Source organism: Heteronotia binoei, chromosome 19 (genome assembly GCF_032191835.1).
Source record: "Heteronotia binoei isolate CCM8104 ecotype False Entrance Well chromosome 19, APGP_CSIRO_Hbin_v1, whole genome shotgun sequence".
In the NCBI taxonomy this organism is placed as follows: domain Eukaryota; kingdom Metazoa; phylum Chordata; class Lepidosauria; order Squamata; family Gekkonidae; genus Heteronotia; species Heteronotia binoei.
Window position 1 is genome coordinate 24,406,868 of NC_083241.1, and position 17,754 is coordinate 24,424,621.

Sequence of the window (17,754 nt, forward strand, 5' to 3'; positions counted from 1 at the left end):
TAGAGTAGGCCCTGTAAGCTCTTGAAGGATTGGCTACATAAGAGAGGTGTGGCCTAATATGCAAAGGAGTTTCTGCTACAAAAAAAGCCCAAGGGTTGGCCAAAAGGCAGACCTACCTCCCACCCTCACACCAGGGCTCTCTGAGCTGTAGAAAACTTTCACTAAGGTATTGTGAAAAGGCTGGCCATAGTAATGAACAGTAAATCAGTGTCAAGTGGTGAGCGATGATGACAACCCACACTATATATCTCTGCTTCAATAAGAGGAAGAAAAGAAGAGGCTGGATTTATACCCCACTCTTCACATACTGGACTTATATCCCACTCCTTTCCTTTCCTTTCCCCACAACAGACACCCTGTAAGGTAGATGGTGCTGAGAAAGCTCTTGAGAGAACAGCTCTAACATGCTTCTTGTACACATCTGCTGTCATGCCTTGACTACTTGGAGGTCAGTCCTGGCTCATATTGAGCCCTGGTGCTTCCCATTGTCCATCATTCACCACTGCACCATCAGCCTTTCTTAAGCTGTGACTTAAGAAGCAGACTACAGATTTATACCCCACCCTTCTCTCTGAATCAGAGATTCAGAGCTGCTTACTATCTCCTATATCTTCTCCCCCCACAACAGACACCCTGTGAGGTGGGTGGGGCTGAGAAGGCTCTCACAGTAGCTGCCCTTTTAAGGACAACTCCTGCGAAAGCTACGGCTAACACAAGGTCATTCCAGCAGCTGCAAGTGGAGGAGTGGGGAATCAAACCCGGTTCTCCCAGATAAGAGCCCACACACTTAACCACTACACCAAACTGGCTCTCTAATGACTCATCAGTTCACACTCAGGTGGTACGTACAGTTCCTTTCTCTGCAAGAAAGCAGATGGATTGGTCCATGCCGCCACCTTCTGTGCCAATGTGACGTTCGCTCTTGGCGCAAAGTTCAGCCAGTTCCACCTGAGAAAACACAGCTCAGTACACAATGGGGAAGAGATGCTCTCCTCCCTGCCCGGCCCCAGACATTCTGGACAACTGAATTCATGAAAGGGTAAATGTGTGTTTGATAGGCCTCTGAGATCACTAGTTTCCCACACATTCCATACCAGTTGCCTAAGCATTTGATATCATATAGGTCCATCTCTAAGCAGGTACTGGTCAACATGTTTTGGAGTCCCTCACTCCTTTTTTTATTTTTCCTTCATCCAATGTATGCCAGGATTTCTCTGCCTCCAGCACGCCTGCAAAGGCTGAACACTGTACAGAGCCACATGCATTCAAAAGGCCCTCCTATTCTGCTTCACAGCACCTGCTGGTGTCACAAAGGGATGGATGACTCCTCAAAGCAATGATGGGCGCTTTCACACACAATAAATAACATCCTTTCGATGCACTTTGCAACTAGATTTTTCTGTATGAAATGCCAAAATCCACTTGCAAACGGCCGCTAAAGTTGATTGTAACAGTATTATTTAGCATGAATGAAAGCACCCAATATTTCCCTACTTCTCCTGGGCAAAAGAGGCATGCGGCCAGCAGGCTCTTTCCCGAGTGTTCTGTTCCCCAGTGCGGTTTAGAAAGAGAAGGCAGGCAGACAGATTCCAGATTCAAAGGACGCACTAACTACCAGGCTTCTCTTGGCTGTCATTTTCTCTATTTACTACGCCTGTTTTGCTCTTTTGTCAAAAAACACACTAAAATAATATATTACAATTTTACCTGGGGACCAATGTTCCCTCTAAGCTGTTGAGTCTTGTGAGCAAAAAATTCTACATCATGAGCTACTGACATTAAAGTTATGAGCTACTGCATAAATTAGTTTGCTCTGGGGCTATTTTTCCTAAGCTAAGACAAAAATGTGTGAGCTAAAAAACTGTGAGCCAGCTCACACAAACTCAGAGAGAACACTGCTGGGGACTACAACAATTCTCCATTGTCACAATGCACCTTTTCTTCTTCTTGCAGTTGCAGCCAATATCATACCTTCTGGGCTTGCTGCTGTGATGTCACAGCTTGCAACATCTGAGCAAGCCTGAATGACTGAGCAAGTAGTGCTGAGACAACGGGGATACATTTTGGCTCCTAACACTGAAATCTATAGAAAGCTTTTACATGAACTAAAGAGAATAGGAATGCGTTCATGCAAAGGCCTCTTGAGCAATACCTTGTTTAAGAAATCTAGAATTTCAGAAAGTCTGGTATAGTAAGAGCATAGATGGCTTTAGGAGAGCATAGATGGCTTTAGGAAAGCATAAAAAGATTCATGGAAGAGAGGTCTGTCAGTGGCCATGGTGATTAAAGAAGGGTTCCAAGATGTCCTCTTTTTTTGGTGTCCATTCTCCTTTGAGTTCTTTCTAAAAAACTGATCTTTTTGGGTTGGGAGGTGGAGCCTGTTTGGCCCTGTAGTCCCCCAGTGGAGGCAAACTTCCGCTTCAATAGGAGGGGTATTTAAAATGAGATTTGTCACAGTGATGGGTTGTTTAAAGTAGTCAGTTGGGAAATATGTCCACTTTTTTGCTTTTCAAAATATGGTAACCCTAGATTAAAGGGAACCACCACATGAGGGGCAGTAAGCTTCTCAAGATCTGCACCAGAAGGCAATTGGGGGACACCATGGTTTCTTCATCCTATTTCTTGTCCTTCCAGGGCCAGGTTGGCCAAACTGTGACTTGGGAGCCACATGTGGCTCTTTCACACATATTGTGTGGCTCTCGAAGCCCCCACCACCCCATCGGCTGGCTTGGAAAATGCATTTAAAGTTGCTTTCTTTCTACCTCTCCCTCCCTCCTCCCCATCTATTTCTTTCCTTCCTTCCTTGCGGCTCTCAAACATCTGATGCTCATGTCTCGCAGCTCTCAAGAATCTGATGTTTATATATCTACTACCTGGCATTACATTTTATGACACACATGGCCTGCTCCAGTAAGGTATCATTTATGTCAGATCCGGCCCTCATAACAAATGAGTTTGACACCCCTTGGATAATGCATACAATTACTTGAAATTAAGACACTGCATCAACACAAAGAGCACAAGCACTGCACAAAAGAAAGAGAAGGATTCAAGCACATGGGATATTTTCAGATTTTCTTTCCCAGCAAGGCAGATCATCTTAGGGGCCTGAAGCCAGATAACCACCAAAGTAGTGATATTACCCAGCACAGGGCTGGAAGATAAAGTCAGTAACTCATGGCCTTTGGAAGGGAGTGATGTAGGTTTCCATGAAGGCTCTGGAAACAGACAAGCTCTAAAACCCATAGCTCCTTAATCAGGGTGACTGGCTTACAAATGCAGTGAAAACTGATAGAACTCGCTTTGCAGTGCTCCTTAAGTCACGTCAAGGCCCCCTCATAAACTTCTAGTTAAGAAGACGGAGTTGTCAAAAAAGGATTAACGAAAACTTGAACATATGCACAGAGTTTAACATGAATAAACTCCTCCAGGAGACCAAGATGCATTTATTGGTGTTCTTAGGCTCAACAGATGCTTTTAATTTTTTTTTAAAGGTGACTTGTTCTTTCTTTAATGCATTCTGGAAGATAACTCTAAAATCATTAATGATGAATTACATGTTTGTAATCCTTTTTTTCAGTAACTGGAGAACTCGAGTATCTTCTGCTCCACAGCTTCAACTCCATTTAACTTTGTCCCTTAAATATATTTTAAAGGGGTTATTTAAAAATTGTTATTATTTTAACTCTGTTTTTTAAAATGCAGCTTTCCCTTGTTTTTCCAAAACCTACGCTGAAGCTGGTGAGAGCTGCTTCAATAGATACATGTACAGGACAGCCATGCACAAGATCCAAAGAGATCAGATCTTTCAGGGCTTTTTTTGTTGTAAGATTTTGAGCATCACTTTACTTGTGTGAGAAATTAATGCGATGGTCCCATAGATGGTCCAATAAAAATAAGTTTAAGAGCTCACAGGATTCCAAATACCTGTGGTTTGATTTCTCATATATAGTTCTGATAATCTTTCATGTATAGCTCTGATAACAAAGAGGTCAAGGTAAATCCTTCATATAAACAATTCATATAAACAATGTCATTTTTTCTGCTGTAAATAAGTCCATTTAGATGTTGCATCATACATTAAGGCATTTTGACTCGTCTTTTATAGACAGTCTGCAACAACTGTACAACACCATTCAGCAACAGGATTGTAACAGAAACAATTTTGGAAAAGATACCAAAACAGTATCTTGATTAGCTGGCAGACTATAATTCACTGTATCATGCACTGGATTTTTATACCTAAAGTAGCCAGCCATACCTCATTGTATCATGCATTGCATATAGGGACCATTTTTACTGACTGCATTGTACTGTTTGCATTATATATATATTACTAATTAGGTTGTACATAATTAAGTACATCAGCCTTTCCCCTCTTTTGTGTGGCCTCTGATATTCAGTACCTTTTGTCATTCCCCATGTGAAACATTGCATCATCTAGATAGGCCTTCAGATCAGGCTATTTCTTAGAGGTGGGCCACCACTTTTCAGAAATGGCCTATGCCTGGGTTTTTCCAAAACACTGTTTTTGCCATGTGGTGCTGGAAACCACAGAAATATAGCAGCTGTATAGTATTATCATTGACTTTACCTCACAGGAATCATCTTAGAAAATATTCGTGGGATTTGACACTTTTCTCCCCACCAATGTGTTAAAACCAACAGCATGTCTACACATGGTTCTCAACTAGACTTATGCTACTTATTCCTGGATCTATATACATACAGACTTATCAGAAGAAAACTGCGATATCATGACCATCGTTTTAAAATTACCCCACAGGCAGAATGTGCCCACAAGACAAGCTGTTAATTTTTGGCACACAGTAGATGTAACGGTGCCCAAATAGAGTGGCATCATGTTATCTGTTTGTTTTCTTTCCCCCCCAAATCTTCTCATATTGCAACCAATCAGCCTTGTTATATCACACTTCCCACCAATGCCAGGCAGCCTTCTCTACAGATTCTGTTAGCTACCTCAGGGGGTCAGGCAGATCTTTCTCAAAAGATTAACTGCCATAGGGATGAGTATAAACAAAGAAACGCCTTTTTATTATATTAAGAGCCCTTATCATTCTCTCCTCAGAATAGCTTGACCTGTATACAACCCAGTAACTGAGTTCAAATTGAGGCCCTTGTGTTCCCAAACCCAATGAGGTTTAGTGAGAGCTTGGGGGGGGGGGGGGGTGTCTTCTCAGCAGCAGTATCAAAAGTGTGGTATACAAGTCCCTGATGAAGAATGTTGACTTGTTATTCTGTCATACAGTTCAAACTGAAGAGTTTTTTTGAGGGGAGGCTGGATAGTTTTAGGCAGGGCTTTTTTTGTAGAAAAAGCCCAGCAGGAACTTATTTGCATATTAGGCCCCAGACATCAAGCCAGAGAGAAAACATGTTTCTGTTCAAAAAACAAAAAAAACCAAGTCCAAAGGAACAATTGTGCCTATGTGATGATATGTAGAAAAAGCTGACATTCATTTGCATATTAAGCCACACACCCCAACACCAAACCAGTCAGGGCTGCGTTCCTGAACGTTCCTGCTAAAAAAAAAAACCCAAAAAACCTGGTTAGGAATATGTGTCTTCTTCTTGGTTAATTTGACTGATTGGTTAATTTGACTGATTATTTCTTCTGTCTTGAGAGTCAGATCTCTATTGTATATAGCCTATCATTAAAAAAAACCCAAACTATATTTTAGCTGTCTGTTTCCTTGAAGGGTGGGATACAGATATTTTGATAAATAAGATCCAACAGCTCTTAAGCATCAACTACATACCTGCAGCTTTCAACAATCTGCATCTTTTCCAAGGAAATACTAATTATTTCTTCCTTGAAGCCTTCCCTTCTCTAAAAGTTTCAATGTTAATAATTAAAGTTTTGTTTAATTACTAAGTTTCCACACTGCTCAGAGAATTCACATGATGCACTTATGCTGAAATTAATCAGGATCTGACACTGTAAGCTATCTGAACAACAGGTCACCTGGGTACCATATGTAAGCAACTATGAAAGCAAGGTATAAGTGTGATAAATCAAACAAACCAGTAATAAAACATTAAAGAATGCTCAGGCAAGACTACAGTTTTGGGAACTGTAGTTCCTCATACTCTGCTTATGTCCTTTCTGCAGATGAAATCTGGATGTTCATATCAGCTGATAACTTCTAATGCCAAACTGGCAGCATGTGGGCCTGGGATATTTATCATTGGTGTTATGATCGTATTTAGTTTTTATAGGCTTATGCAATGAAACAACATGTAATCAGAAAATACCTAATTAAAACAGAGGAAAACAACATAATCAAGAACAGCACTGTGGTCTGCAAGAATGCTTTTCTCCCTGAAAATACACAAAATATTGTCTTGGGCACTACAAAAACAGACCATTGTATAACATCTTTCAGATAGCATTATTTCTAAACCCCCAATTGTTCCTTTCCCCCATAGTTTGATTATAAACTTGCTTAATTCCTGGGCAAATAATTCACTGTGAAAAACTACCCCCCTACACTGCACCAAACCCTGTTCTTCTTCAACTCCTTGCTTTCAGGGTTATTTGACACACAACCAGTTATACAAGAGTTAGTTCCCAGTACCCAGACCCCATTTTTTACTTTTTAGAGGCCTATCTCCTCCTGAGTCCTTTAGACGAAAGCAGCACATTGCCTTGAAGCACAACGAACTGCAGAGCAGGGTAAAACAAGAGTTCTGAAGCCTTCTTCCTTTCATGCTGGAGTTTTTATCACGAGAGTATTTTGTAAGAACCATTTTTAACTTGCATTTTAGTATGAATACAGTCTTAAGGCTGAAACATGAATCAGCATCTCTACATCGTCTTAAAATGCCTCTGGCTCCTTTCCCACAAGCTCTCCTACTCTTGGCCAAGCTCCTTCCCTTCACTCTCTTCTCAGTGCCTTTTGCCTACAGCTTTCCCTTCTCCAGTGGCATATTTATTAGCTGTCTGTAAAAAAAAGACTGTGCTGCTTGAACAACTTCTTACTGTCTTGTCTTAAATCAGTATTCAGAAAAGACCCTGAAGGAGAAAGGTAGAGAAGAAGCCAGTATGCTTTCTGGTTTTCAACATTTCAGCCTATGAGGCATACCTTCCAATATTTGACAGTGAACAGTACAATCATGTTTTCCGGCAGATGAAAAAAGAGACGTGCTGTTTCCTTAGAATCTGGTCAGATACAATTCCAAAGAAATTCTGAAATACTAACTTCGAGAAGCGGGTTTTCTCTATAGTCCAGAATGCAATTTTTTTTTTGCATTGAGACATCACATATTTTTAATTTGACACACTACTCACAACTTCTACAATGAAGAGATATTTTAAACAATAAACTGGATTTGCCACAGAAAACACTACACTGGGAACTGCAGACAATCCTTGCTCCCTAACGTGTACCATTATAAATACACATTTGCCCAATAAACCTGTCACAGTTTCAGGTGTATGGTTAAATCATAGTCAGTGTGGTATAGTGGCTAGAGAGATGGACTAGGATCTGGGTGCCTCAGATTCAATTCTCTGCTCTGCCATGGAAGCTTGCTGGGGGCTCTCAGGCTATCACATACTCTCAACCTAACCTTCCTCCAAGGGTTGTTGTGAGACTAAAATGGACTGGAAGAGAATGATGTAAGTCACTTCAGGTCTTCACTGGGTATGAAGGTGGAGTAGAAATGAAGCTGTTAGATTTCAGATTTCTTTGCAGACCTGGGGCATTTTTAGGTTTGTAGAAAGATCTGTCTTGTTCGTTTACAGCTTCTACCACCAAATATGTATGCTCAGATTTGGTCAATTTGGCTAATGCAATATACAAGCAGGGGACCCACAAGATTCGAGGTGAGATCCCATCTTTCTCCCCACTGCTGAGCCTGGTGTGGCTCCAGCCCCCACCACCCACCTTTGAGCTCAGCCATGACAGTGGCAATGTCTGACAGCCACTCCGAGCTGGGAACAGTTCTTGGTATCCTTCACTGAGAGGCCCAGCGAGGCTTTCGGCATCCACAACCACCAGCTGTGCAATTTTTCTTCAAACCTGGTGGGGTGTCCCCCAAGTTTACAGGAAAACCTGCTAAGCGTCAGCATGGCCCCAAACTGCGGATTTCGATAGCCACAGATGAGACCCGTGCATTATTCTTAAATATGCAAATGATAAATAAAAATCTGATATGCAGGGCTTTTTTTTGTAGCAGGAACTCATTTGCATATTAGGCCATCCCCCCCCCCCCCCCCAGTGTAGCCAGTCTTGGAGTTTACAGTAGGCCCTGTAATAAGAGCCCTGTAAGCTCCGCCACCTGCACACTAAAATCACAAAAGTACAAAAGGTATACCTTATTTTCATCAGAAACAGGAAAAAATAGATATCCTAAACTGATCTAAATCATTAGAAGGGTATCTAAAGGAGCACCTCCCTTATAAACCTTATAAACCTTATCATCTGGGCAGTGTGGCCACAAAAAAAATGCTTTCTTAGAAATGGTGACTCATCTGTGGAAGTCTCTACCAACTACAGCATAATTCAGCGGCTACAGAGTCCAAATATTTCACATCAGCTGTGGGGAAAAGGCTATCCCCTCCTCCTATCAGTCTAGTTCCTCTTTGCCTTTCAACAACTCTTACTGCACTGACCTTTAATTTTTTATAAATGATTACTTAGTTTACTGCTGCCGCTATATACATATATCTCAGGGTGGCCAAACTTGCTTAACGTAAGAGCCATATAAAACAAATGTCAGGAAGGAAGGAAGGAAGGAAGGAAGGAAGGAAGGAAGGAAGGAAGGAAGGAAGGAAGAAAGAAAGAAAGAAAGAAAGAAAGAAAGAAAGAAAGAAAGAAAGAAAGAAAGAAAGAAAGAAAGAAAGAAAGAAAGAAAGAAAGAAAGAAAGAAAGAAAGAAAGAAAGAAAGAAAGAAAGAAAGAAAGAAAGACGAATAGATGGAGGAGAGGTGAAAAGAAAGCAACTTCAAATGCATTCTCCAAGCTTCCGTTGGTTTAGCTTGGAGAAGTGATTTAAAGAGAAAAATGCCTCCTCCAAGCTGGCCCACAGAGTGGTGGGGGCTTCAAGAGCCACACAATATGTGTGAAAGAGCCACAGTATAGCCACCCCTGCTAAACACACACACACACACAATATTTTAATTGAATATTTGTTGGTTAAAGCTGTGGGTTTTAATTATTCTATTTGAGATAGGTTACACTGCCTTCTTAGACATTTGCAAGCCATCTAAGAAACTGACAGCATAAGCCAGAAATAAGAAAGTAAATAAAATAATTGCAACAATTATCAGCTGTCTGTCCTGTAATACATATAAATAGGAGATTTACAGTCCAATCCAGACATGATTATGGCATTTGATTATCACACAGGTCGCCACAGAGTCCTCCGCAAACCACTTGGTGAGAAATAAACAGAGCTAAACTTAATAACTTGTTAATAGCGCAGGGATTTTCTCTATGGTGGGAAGGGGAGTATGGAATCCTTGATAAACACTACCTAAAAGACCACATGTCTGTTAATAGAGCAGCATCTTGACTTTAAAAACATCAACACAGACACACAACAGCTGTCCTACACATTCACAGTGGTGTAGAGTTCAGATGGTTAGTTGTAGTAATTTGTAACAGTGAAATAAAAACAAAACAGTCATGGAAAAAATGGTTAATCTTTAAGGTGCAACTGGACTTTTACTTTATTTTACTCACACTAGTGTGTCTCACTGCACTAAAGTGTGGGGAGTTATTTGATATGAAACATGTTGGACATTTTAAAGTGTAAAAAATGTCTTTGAGGGTTAGGGGTGGGCACAAACTAAACCACAAATTTTGCCTTGTTCATGGTTTGTGAACCAAAGTTTGTGGTAGGTCTACTGTCACAAACTTCCACAAACTTTAAAAAGCAGGATTTTAAGGGAGTCCTTTAAACCCTTGCTTTCTGTTCCCCACAAAAGCTGCAAAAACAATCAAGCAGCAGGGACTAGACAAGAAAGCAAAAGAGCCGAGAGGCAGGAAGCGCCTCCCCACCACTCAGCTTTCCAGGTTTCTCATGAAGTTCTTTTAAGACATTCATATGGATTCTCTTTGCCCACCGTCTGTACACTAAATTCACAAATGTTGAGCAAAAAAAGTAACCTATCCTATCCTATCCTATCCTATCCTATCCTATCCTATCCTATCCTATCCTATCCTATCCTATCCTATCCATATGTCATCAAGCCAACCATAAACGCCATTCAGCTGTTTTGCTTTCTATTTATCTTTTCTTTTTTTTGCTTCTGAGGAAAATAAGGTATACTTTTTTAAATTTAATTTTTTTAAAATGTATACCTTATTTTCCTCAGAAGCAAAAAAAAAAAATAGAAAACAAAACAGCTGAATAGTGGGAGCACACACCCACACCTCACACTGCTCAGCCATTTCTCACGTCCTTTTACAGGGATTGCACAAGGAAACGAAACAGCTGAGCAGAATGGAAAAAGAGCTGGTTTTACACCATGCTCTTCACTACCCAAAGAAGTCTCAGAGCAGCTTTCCCTTCCTCTTCCCCAAACAGACGCCCTGAGAGGCAAGCGAGGCTGAAAGAGTTCTGAGACAACTGTGGACTGACCCAAGGTCACCCAGCTGGGTTCACATGGAGGAAGAGTGGGGAAACAAACCTGGTTCTCCAGCTTAGACCCCACCACTTTTAACCACTACAAGCTGGCCTCTCTGCCACTCACTGTGGTTTTTCTCAAGGATCTTGGTAGCAGTATAACATCCAGGGCTTTGTTGGTAGAAAAAGCCCAGCAGGAACTCATTTGCATATTAGGCCATACCCTCTGATCCCAAGCCACCCAGAACTGTGTTCCTGCACATTCCTGCTCAAAAAAAGTCCTAATAACGTCTCATAAGAAGAAAGCATCTAGCTGTGAAACAAAATTCATAGAGTAGGAGTCCCCAGTCTTTCTGAGTCTGTGGGCATCTTTGGCATTCTGACACAGGGTGGTGAGTATAACCACAAAATGGCCACTACAAAAGGTGGAGGAACATACACATCGAGGAAGCCCAAGTGCAGGGGACCAGAGGAGTAATTTTAAAACATACATGGGAAACAGGAGTGATGGAGAGAACAGAGTCATAAATAATATAAAATGTGTACTTGAGTTCTACAGACTTCAGTTTAGGGATCTGCACTCCCTAAGCAAGTCTACTCACAAGTAAGTACCACTTTATTTAATGGTACTTACACCCAGGAAAGTGTTTTTAGGACTGCAGTCTAAAAAGAGTCGTATATGGTTGTAACTGTAATGGTTGTAACTCTTTCTGCTGGAATTTAATCACTTCCTAGGTTAGGCCCACTCGAAATATTTCCATTTTTTTTACATTGGCATCAAGTCAAGGCTCTGGGCCAGGAGTGGCCAAACTGTGTCTCAGGAGCCACATGTGGCTGTTTGACAACATATTGTGCGGCTCGTGAAGCCCCACCGCCTCATCAGTTGGTTTGGAGAAGGCATTTGTCTCTTTAGATCACTTCTCCAAGCTATGCCAGCCAGCAGCTTGGAGAATGCATTTAAAGTTAAAGCTGCTTTCTTTCTACTTCTCTGTCCCTATCTTCCTTCCATCCTTCCTTCCATGTCTTACAGTTCTCAAACATTTGATGTTCATGTATTGTGGCTCTCAAATGTCTGGTGCTTATTCTATGTGGCTCTTATGGTAAGCAAGTTTGGTCACCCCTGCTCTGGGCTATTTGTTGTTGCTAATTTTCAAACTGCAGTGTTGGATCACTATAACTACCTTTTTCTAAAAATATAGCTAAATGTTACACAAATGGAAGACCTCAATGTGTCACTTTTATGTCCATGAAAATATATTTTGTTTTCCTGGCCTAAGTTTACAACAGGCAGAAAACATGCACTTAGCTGCTGGGTTGTTGAACAAATAAGCCCTGGAGGAATGCAAGAGATCTCAGAGCTGCGGTGCTTACTCTTGACATTTGCTGTGAAATGGTCATGATCAAAACTGACCCAATGGAACTGTCAGTTCTCAAGTGCCCCTCAAAGACTTCTTATGCTTACATTGTCTCTCCTATGAAATGGGAAGGCAACATGGCGTTCCGCTTCCCCAGTTCCATAATAAGATCTCTGATCCTGTGGAAGGCTGTTGGTTATTTCCACACTTCCAGAAAGACCATTTAAAAACCAAAAATTCTTCTATCACTAAACATTGCTATTATTAGTGTCCTCTGTTATTTTAGAGCAGCATTTGTTTGGAATGAGCCCCTTTCAGAAGTCATACTCTCTGTTTTCCATTGTGCTAACAGTGATTATGAGTGAGACATAGCTATTTTCTGTGTTGAAGTCTGTTATGGTTGATCTTTTAACGCACTAATTAGTCAGAGAGAGGCAGATGAAGGAGCAAATTAAATAACAAAATAAATTTGTTTACAAAAAAAGTGGATTTACATTTCCTCATCATAAGAGTCATAGAATTGGAAGGGACCTCCAGAGTCACGTAGTCCAACCCCCTGCACAATGCAGGAAACTCACAAATACCTCCCCCTAAATTCACAGGATCTTCATTGCTGTCAGATGGCCATCTAGCCTCTGTTTAAAAACCTCCAAGGAAGAAGAGCCCACCACCTCCCGAGGAAGCCTGTTCCACTGAGGAACCTGCCCAGACAAACAGCTCAGCAACCCAGAAGGTTGAATCCTTGTTATTATCCTGCCCTGAGCCTGCTTTGGCGAGGAGGGCAGGATATAAATAAAATAAAATAACCATACCAAACCTTTAATGGCATAACAGTTGCAAATAAAAATACACAGAATATAAAAATGGAAACACTGGAGATAAAATCAAAATGAAATGGAGCTTACAGATGCATTCATACATGGTCAGATTTAAATTTAAGGATATCAGCCAAAAATTTTGTCATAGCCTCGCTAACCTCCCCCTCAGTATCATTCAATAAATAATAACAGGGTGGCAGAACAGACAAATCTGGGGAGAAAGAAAGCTTGCAAAATAAATCTTCACAGAGATTATGATAAAAGGAACAATCAAGCAATATATGCTGAATTGTGTTGGGAATATTCACTCCACAGGAACAGTCTGTCGCCTAAAGAGACTCGATGATATCTCCCTTGTAAAACTTTGGAGGGAAATGCATTTAGTCTAGCCAACATAAATGCCCTGTGATGACTTGGAATGGTTAAGTCTGATAGATAATGGGCATTTTGCCGCAGAAAGCATAAAGACCTAAGGAAGCTAGGGAGCAAATATAAGGGTCTGTTGGCCATAGTTTCGTTTCCTCCAACTCCCACAGTCTCAGTTTAATACATCTGAAGATATATGACTCGTCAGAAATAAAAAAATCATCAACCTCTAACCCCAACTTGACCTTTCTTTGGAAATAAAGAGACTATCATTGTCAATGGATAAAGTTCACTTAGCCCAGCTGGATGATACCTCTATAGGAGCTTTAGCACCTTTAAAGTGGTGTCCATCTGCAACACAGGATATGGATCCTCGGAGCTCCTTTACGGAGTCTAAGGTCAGCATGGGCCATGAAAGGAATATGCAACAATTGGTTCTACAGCCCAATAAGGTATGCATCACAGTTTGTCCTTATGGCAGGAAGACCCCATGTTGGAGAAGTAAACTTTTAGTTAAATCTCATCTCTGTGAACTTCTTCATCTGAACTATCACAAAATTGACTTGTTTACCATAGAATCTCTTAATGATCAGTCTCAAATGCAGAGGATTCTGCTTACCTTTCAATCCCCCAACATTCTTTCACTAATTTTGAGGTGAAAGAATTACTTACGGTCAAAGGGGGTTTTCCCTGTGCGATCCTTTATTAACTCTCAAACTAATGCTTCGCAAGGGACAGTACGCAAATTAATCCTCATCTTTTGAAGAAGGCATCATCTTCAGCAGCAAAATATAAGGCTTCAATGTGTTTTAAGGTATCCAGAGCATGCTCAGGTCAGTCCCAATCAAACCCCAAGTTGGATAATGAGTCATCAGTGCAGCCTTCTATGGATGTGATGTATAGTCCCCTTAATGTTTCAATAGAAGCAGTCATTTGGGAGCCTTCCAGGCAATCCTTGTAAGACTTGAATGTACTAAGCGGCAGCTGCAAAGGTCTTTAGAGCCGGGGAAATCAGTTCCTTCAATCAACCTGGATCCTGCAGGCAACCCCCCTGTCCCCTTGTCCCCCATCGGCTGACTTAATTGATCTGACTATGGAATCCTCTCCAACTTGCTCAAGGGCACCCCAACATAACGGCTGTATTTTCACTGATGACACCAGGGTGCTAGAAAGGATATCCATTATCGATTGACTACCAGCTAGGGAAGCCACAAGGAATATCCACATTGTCTCCTGTAACATAGCTGGGTGGAAGAGTAAAGTGAATGACTCAGATTTTTTGGACTTTTTGAAATCCTTTGATTGTGTCTTCCTTCAGGAAACATGGGTGGAAGGCAGTTTTAGACTGACGGATTTTAAAGTTTTTAATCTCCCTGCTTATAGAACTCATTCTAAAGGTCGCACTAAAGCAGGCCTGGCTGCTTTAGTGAAATCCAATTTACCACTTAAGGTGGTCCTCTTGGATCCTTGCCTGCCATTTGCCCAGGCTTTATTGCTGTCCTCTCCAGCACTGACTCTAATCATGATTAATGTTTATTTAGCCCCTTCTAATGGAGAGCTGGAGTTTGATGCTGTCTGGGAGAAATTTTCTGATTATGTGATGTCTTTGTCTAGGAAATTCCATACTGCTCAGCTCATCATTTTTGGTGATTTTAATGCTCGGATAGGCAGTAATAATCAGAAATGGATCTCTCATTTTGGCTTTGAAGCAGCTGAATCCCTTCCACTACAATTATGTTTGTCCCATTGTTCTAAAGATACTTTAACCAATAAGGCGGGTCTTAGATTAATTGAATTCTGCATAGTACACAATGCTATAATATGTAATGGTCTATCCAAATTTCCGGCCGCAACCCATGGTAGAATATTTATTTTATTAGAACCAGCTCTGTTATCAGCTGTGATCTCTGCAGGCTCCTGAGAACCACCTTCACAGATTTTCAAAACATACTAATATATGAGTATGCTCCTTCTAAGCTGTGGAGTCTTGTGAGCAAAAATTCTACTTCATGAGCCACTAGCATTGTGAGTGAGTGATTTGGCTACTGCATAAATTAGTTTGCTCTGGGGCCATCCTTCCTGAGCTAAGATAAAAATGTGTGAACCAGGGGCTAAAAAACTATGAGCTAGCTCACACTAACTCAGCTAGAGGGAACACTATGACAGCAGAGTCTTTGTATGGCTAAGTTTGCCCAGATGTAGCTGGGTCATAATTAGGGTTGCCAATCCCCAGGTGGGGGCAGGAGATCCCCCAGTTTGGAGGCCCTCCCCCCACTTCAGGGTCATCAGAAAGCAGGGGAGGAATGTCTGCTGGGCACTCCATTATTCCCTATGGAGACTGATTCCCATAGGGTATAATGGGGAATTGATCTACGGGTATCTGGAGGAGCAGTTTTTTTGAGATAGAGGCACCAAATTTGCAACATAGCATCCAATGCCTCTCCCCAAAATACCCTACAAGTTTCAAAAGGATTGGACCAGGGGATCCAATTCTATGAGCCCCAAAAGAAGATGCCACTATCCTTCATTATTTCCAATGGAGGGAAGGCATTTAAAAGGTGTGCGGTCCATTTAAATGTGATGGCCAGAACTCCCTTTGGAGTTCAATCATGCTTGTCACACCCTTGCTCCTGGCTTCACCCCCAAAGTCTCCTGGCTCCAAAGTCTCCAGATATTTCTTGAATTGGACTTGGCAACCCTAGTCAAAATACATCTTTTTCAACAGTGACATTCTTTGTAATCAGGAACTCTTTCCTTGTCAGGCCAAACCCTACTAAAATGTGTCCAAAAATGTTCTCCAATGTGCAATGAGAGAACAATTCTGACTTTATTCAATGTTTATGCACATTAACAAAATTGTCTTTTAACATGTATTTCCAGATAACGCTTTTCTTATCTATCTAGCTTGATTTTTACCTTTGAAAGAGTTTTTCCATTTGCCAGAAGAGTCACAAGTCCCGCACAGCACACCAAAGCACTGGAACTGGAAAGACCGGAACTTGCCGGGATGGTGCCTTCTACTAGGCAATTCATTCCACTTGGGCTGTCAAGACTAAAGTGGTCCTAACAATAAGCAAAAAATAAATAAACAAAATCAGAGAGGCACTGAAGAAAAATCTGCCGATTTCCCCCCATTCACAACATGAAATCAGTCCTCACTTTATCATTGCAGCAAGTTAAAAATGGAGGATGTCAAAAAGTTTTATTCCCAAAATTTCATTTTATTCTATTTGTTGTTAACCTCAATAAGAGTTCCAGCTGTAACTTCTTTCCACCCAATCTGAATGAAATTTCCTTTCTCCCAAGGGACTGTTCTGGCCAAATTTCAAAGAACTGGTCCCATTTTTACAGGCAATTTAATGTAAAATACATATCAAAATCTGTGTAGTCAAAGCGATGCTATTCCCAGTAGTAATGTATGGCTGTGATAGCTGGACCCTAAGGAAGGCCAAGCACAGAAGAATAAACGCTTTTGAGATGTGGTGCTGGAGAAGACTCTTGAGAGTCCCTTGGACTGCAAGAAGATCAAATCAGTCAGTCCTAAGGGAAATCAACCCAGACTGTTCACTGGAAGGTCAGATGCTGAAGCTCAAATACTTTGGCCACCAAATGAGAAGGGAGCACTCGCTGGAGAAGACCCTAATGCTGGGAAAGACAGAAGGCAAAAGAAGAAGGGGACGGCAAAAGATGAGACGGCTGGACAGTGTTACTGATGTAACAAATATGAATTTGGGCAGACTTCGGAGGATGGTGGAAGACAGGAGGGTCTGGCGTGACTTTGTCCATGGGGTCACAAAGAGTCGGACTCAACAGTGTGACTGAACAACAACAAAACATATCAAACATTTATTTTAATGCTTCTTGTTGCCTTTGATGATTATGTGTTAATGCACAAATTCCATCAGGGATCAAATGTGTCGTTTCACCCCACCCCACCCCACCCCAGTTCATACTAATTGGATAAGTAGATTTTTAAATGTTATGTCGTCCACATTTTTTGTTAGATTCACAAGCCTCTCCTTTAATTGCCTATAAAACTGGGATTCATTCTCCTGTTTCTGAAATCTGGCTATAATGTCCCCCTGGGTGAGGGCTACAAAGCCTGAAAATGCCATCCAATCTGGATAAAAAACAAGGACATTAACATAGCAAATGTGTTTCCTATTGAAACTGACAGAAACAAAAAACTTAATGGGATTAGTTCATGCATTCTGATTTTTATTCATTTTTATTTCAAAGCTAATGAAAACAAATGTGGCCTTTTCAGCTTCTTTCTCTTTTTCCCATTCATTTTGACATGAATGTACATCCTTAGTTTGGAACAGGAGCACATCAGAGTTGTGTTTGCACTTGCTGGAGAAATGTGATGTCAGGGGGCGAATTCCCAGAACCTCTGGCTGTCAGGATTCAGACTGAGTCACCACCTAGTTCTAGCCAAAGGAGAGAACTGTAAAGCCTAGCTAAACCAACAACAGAAGTTCTCAGTAACCAAAAACCAGAATTATTCAGCTACAAAAGCTTCTAAGCCTAGTCTTTCTCCTCAGTCCTACAATAGGATGGATACTTGTTTCATTCCTCTTCACTTTGACTTCACCTCCTGCCGCACACGCCTGATATAGCCAA

General features: G+C 41.2%; 1 protein-coding gene across 3 annotated transcripts in view; it reads right to left on the reverse strand.

Moving 5' to 3' along the window:
- Positions 1-17,754, reverse strand: part of GALK2 (galactokinase 2) — an 85,634-nt gene that overhangs the window by 49,068 nt on the left and 18,812 nt on the right. For 2 of the 3 annotated variants that reach the window (XM_060259850.1, XM_060259852.1), the window contains 2 exons: positions 16,048-16,194; positions 850-948 (listed from right to left, as the gene is read on the reverse strand). In XM_060259850.1, coding sequence (XP_060115833.1) covers positions 850-948; positions 16,048-16,194 — 246 coding nt within the window. The remainder of the gene's footprint in view (positions 1-849; positions 949-16,047; positions 16,195-17,754) is intronic. The other variant, XM_060259851.1, reaches the window with a different exon arrangement.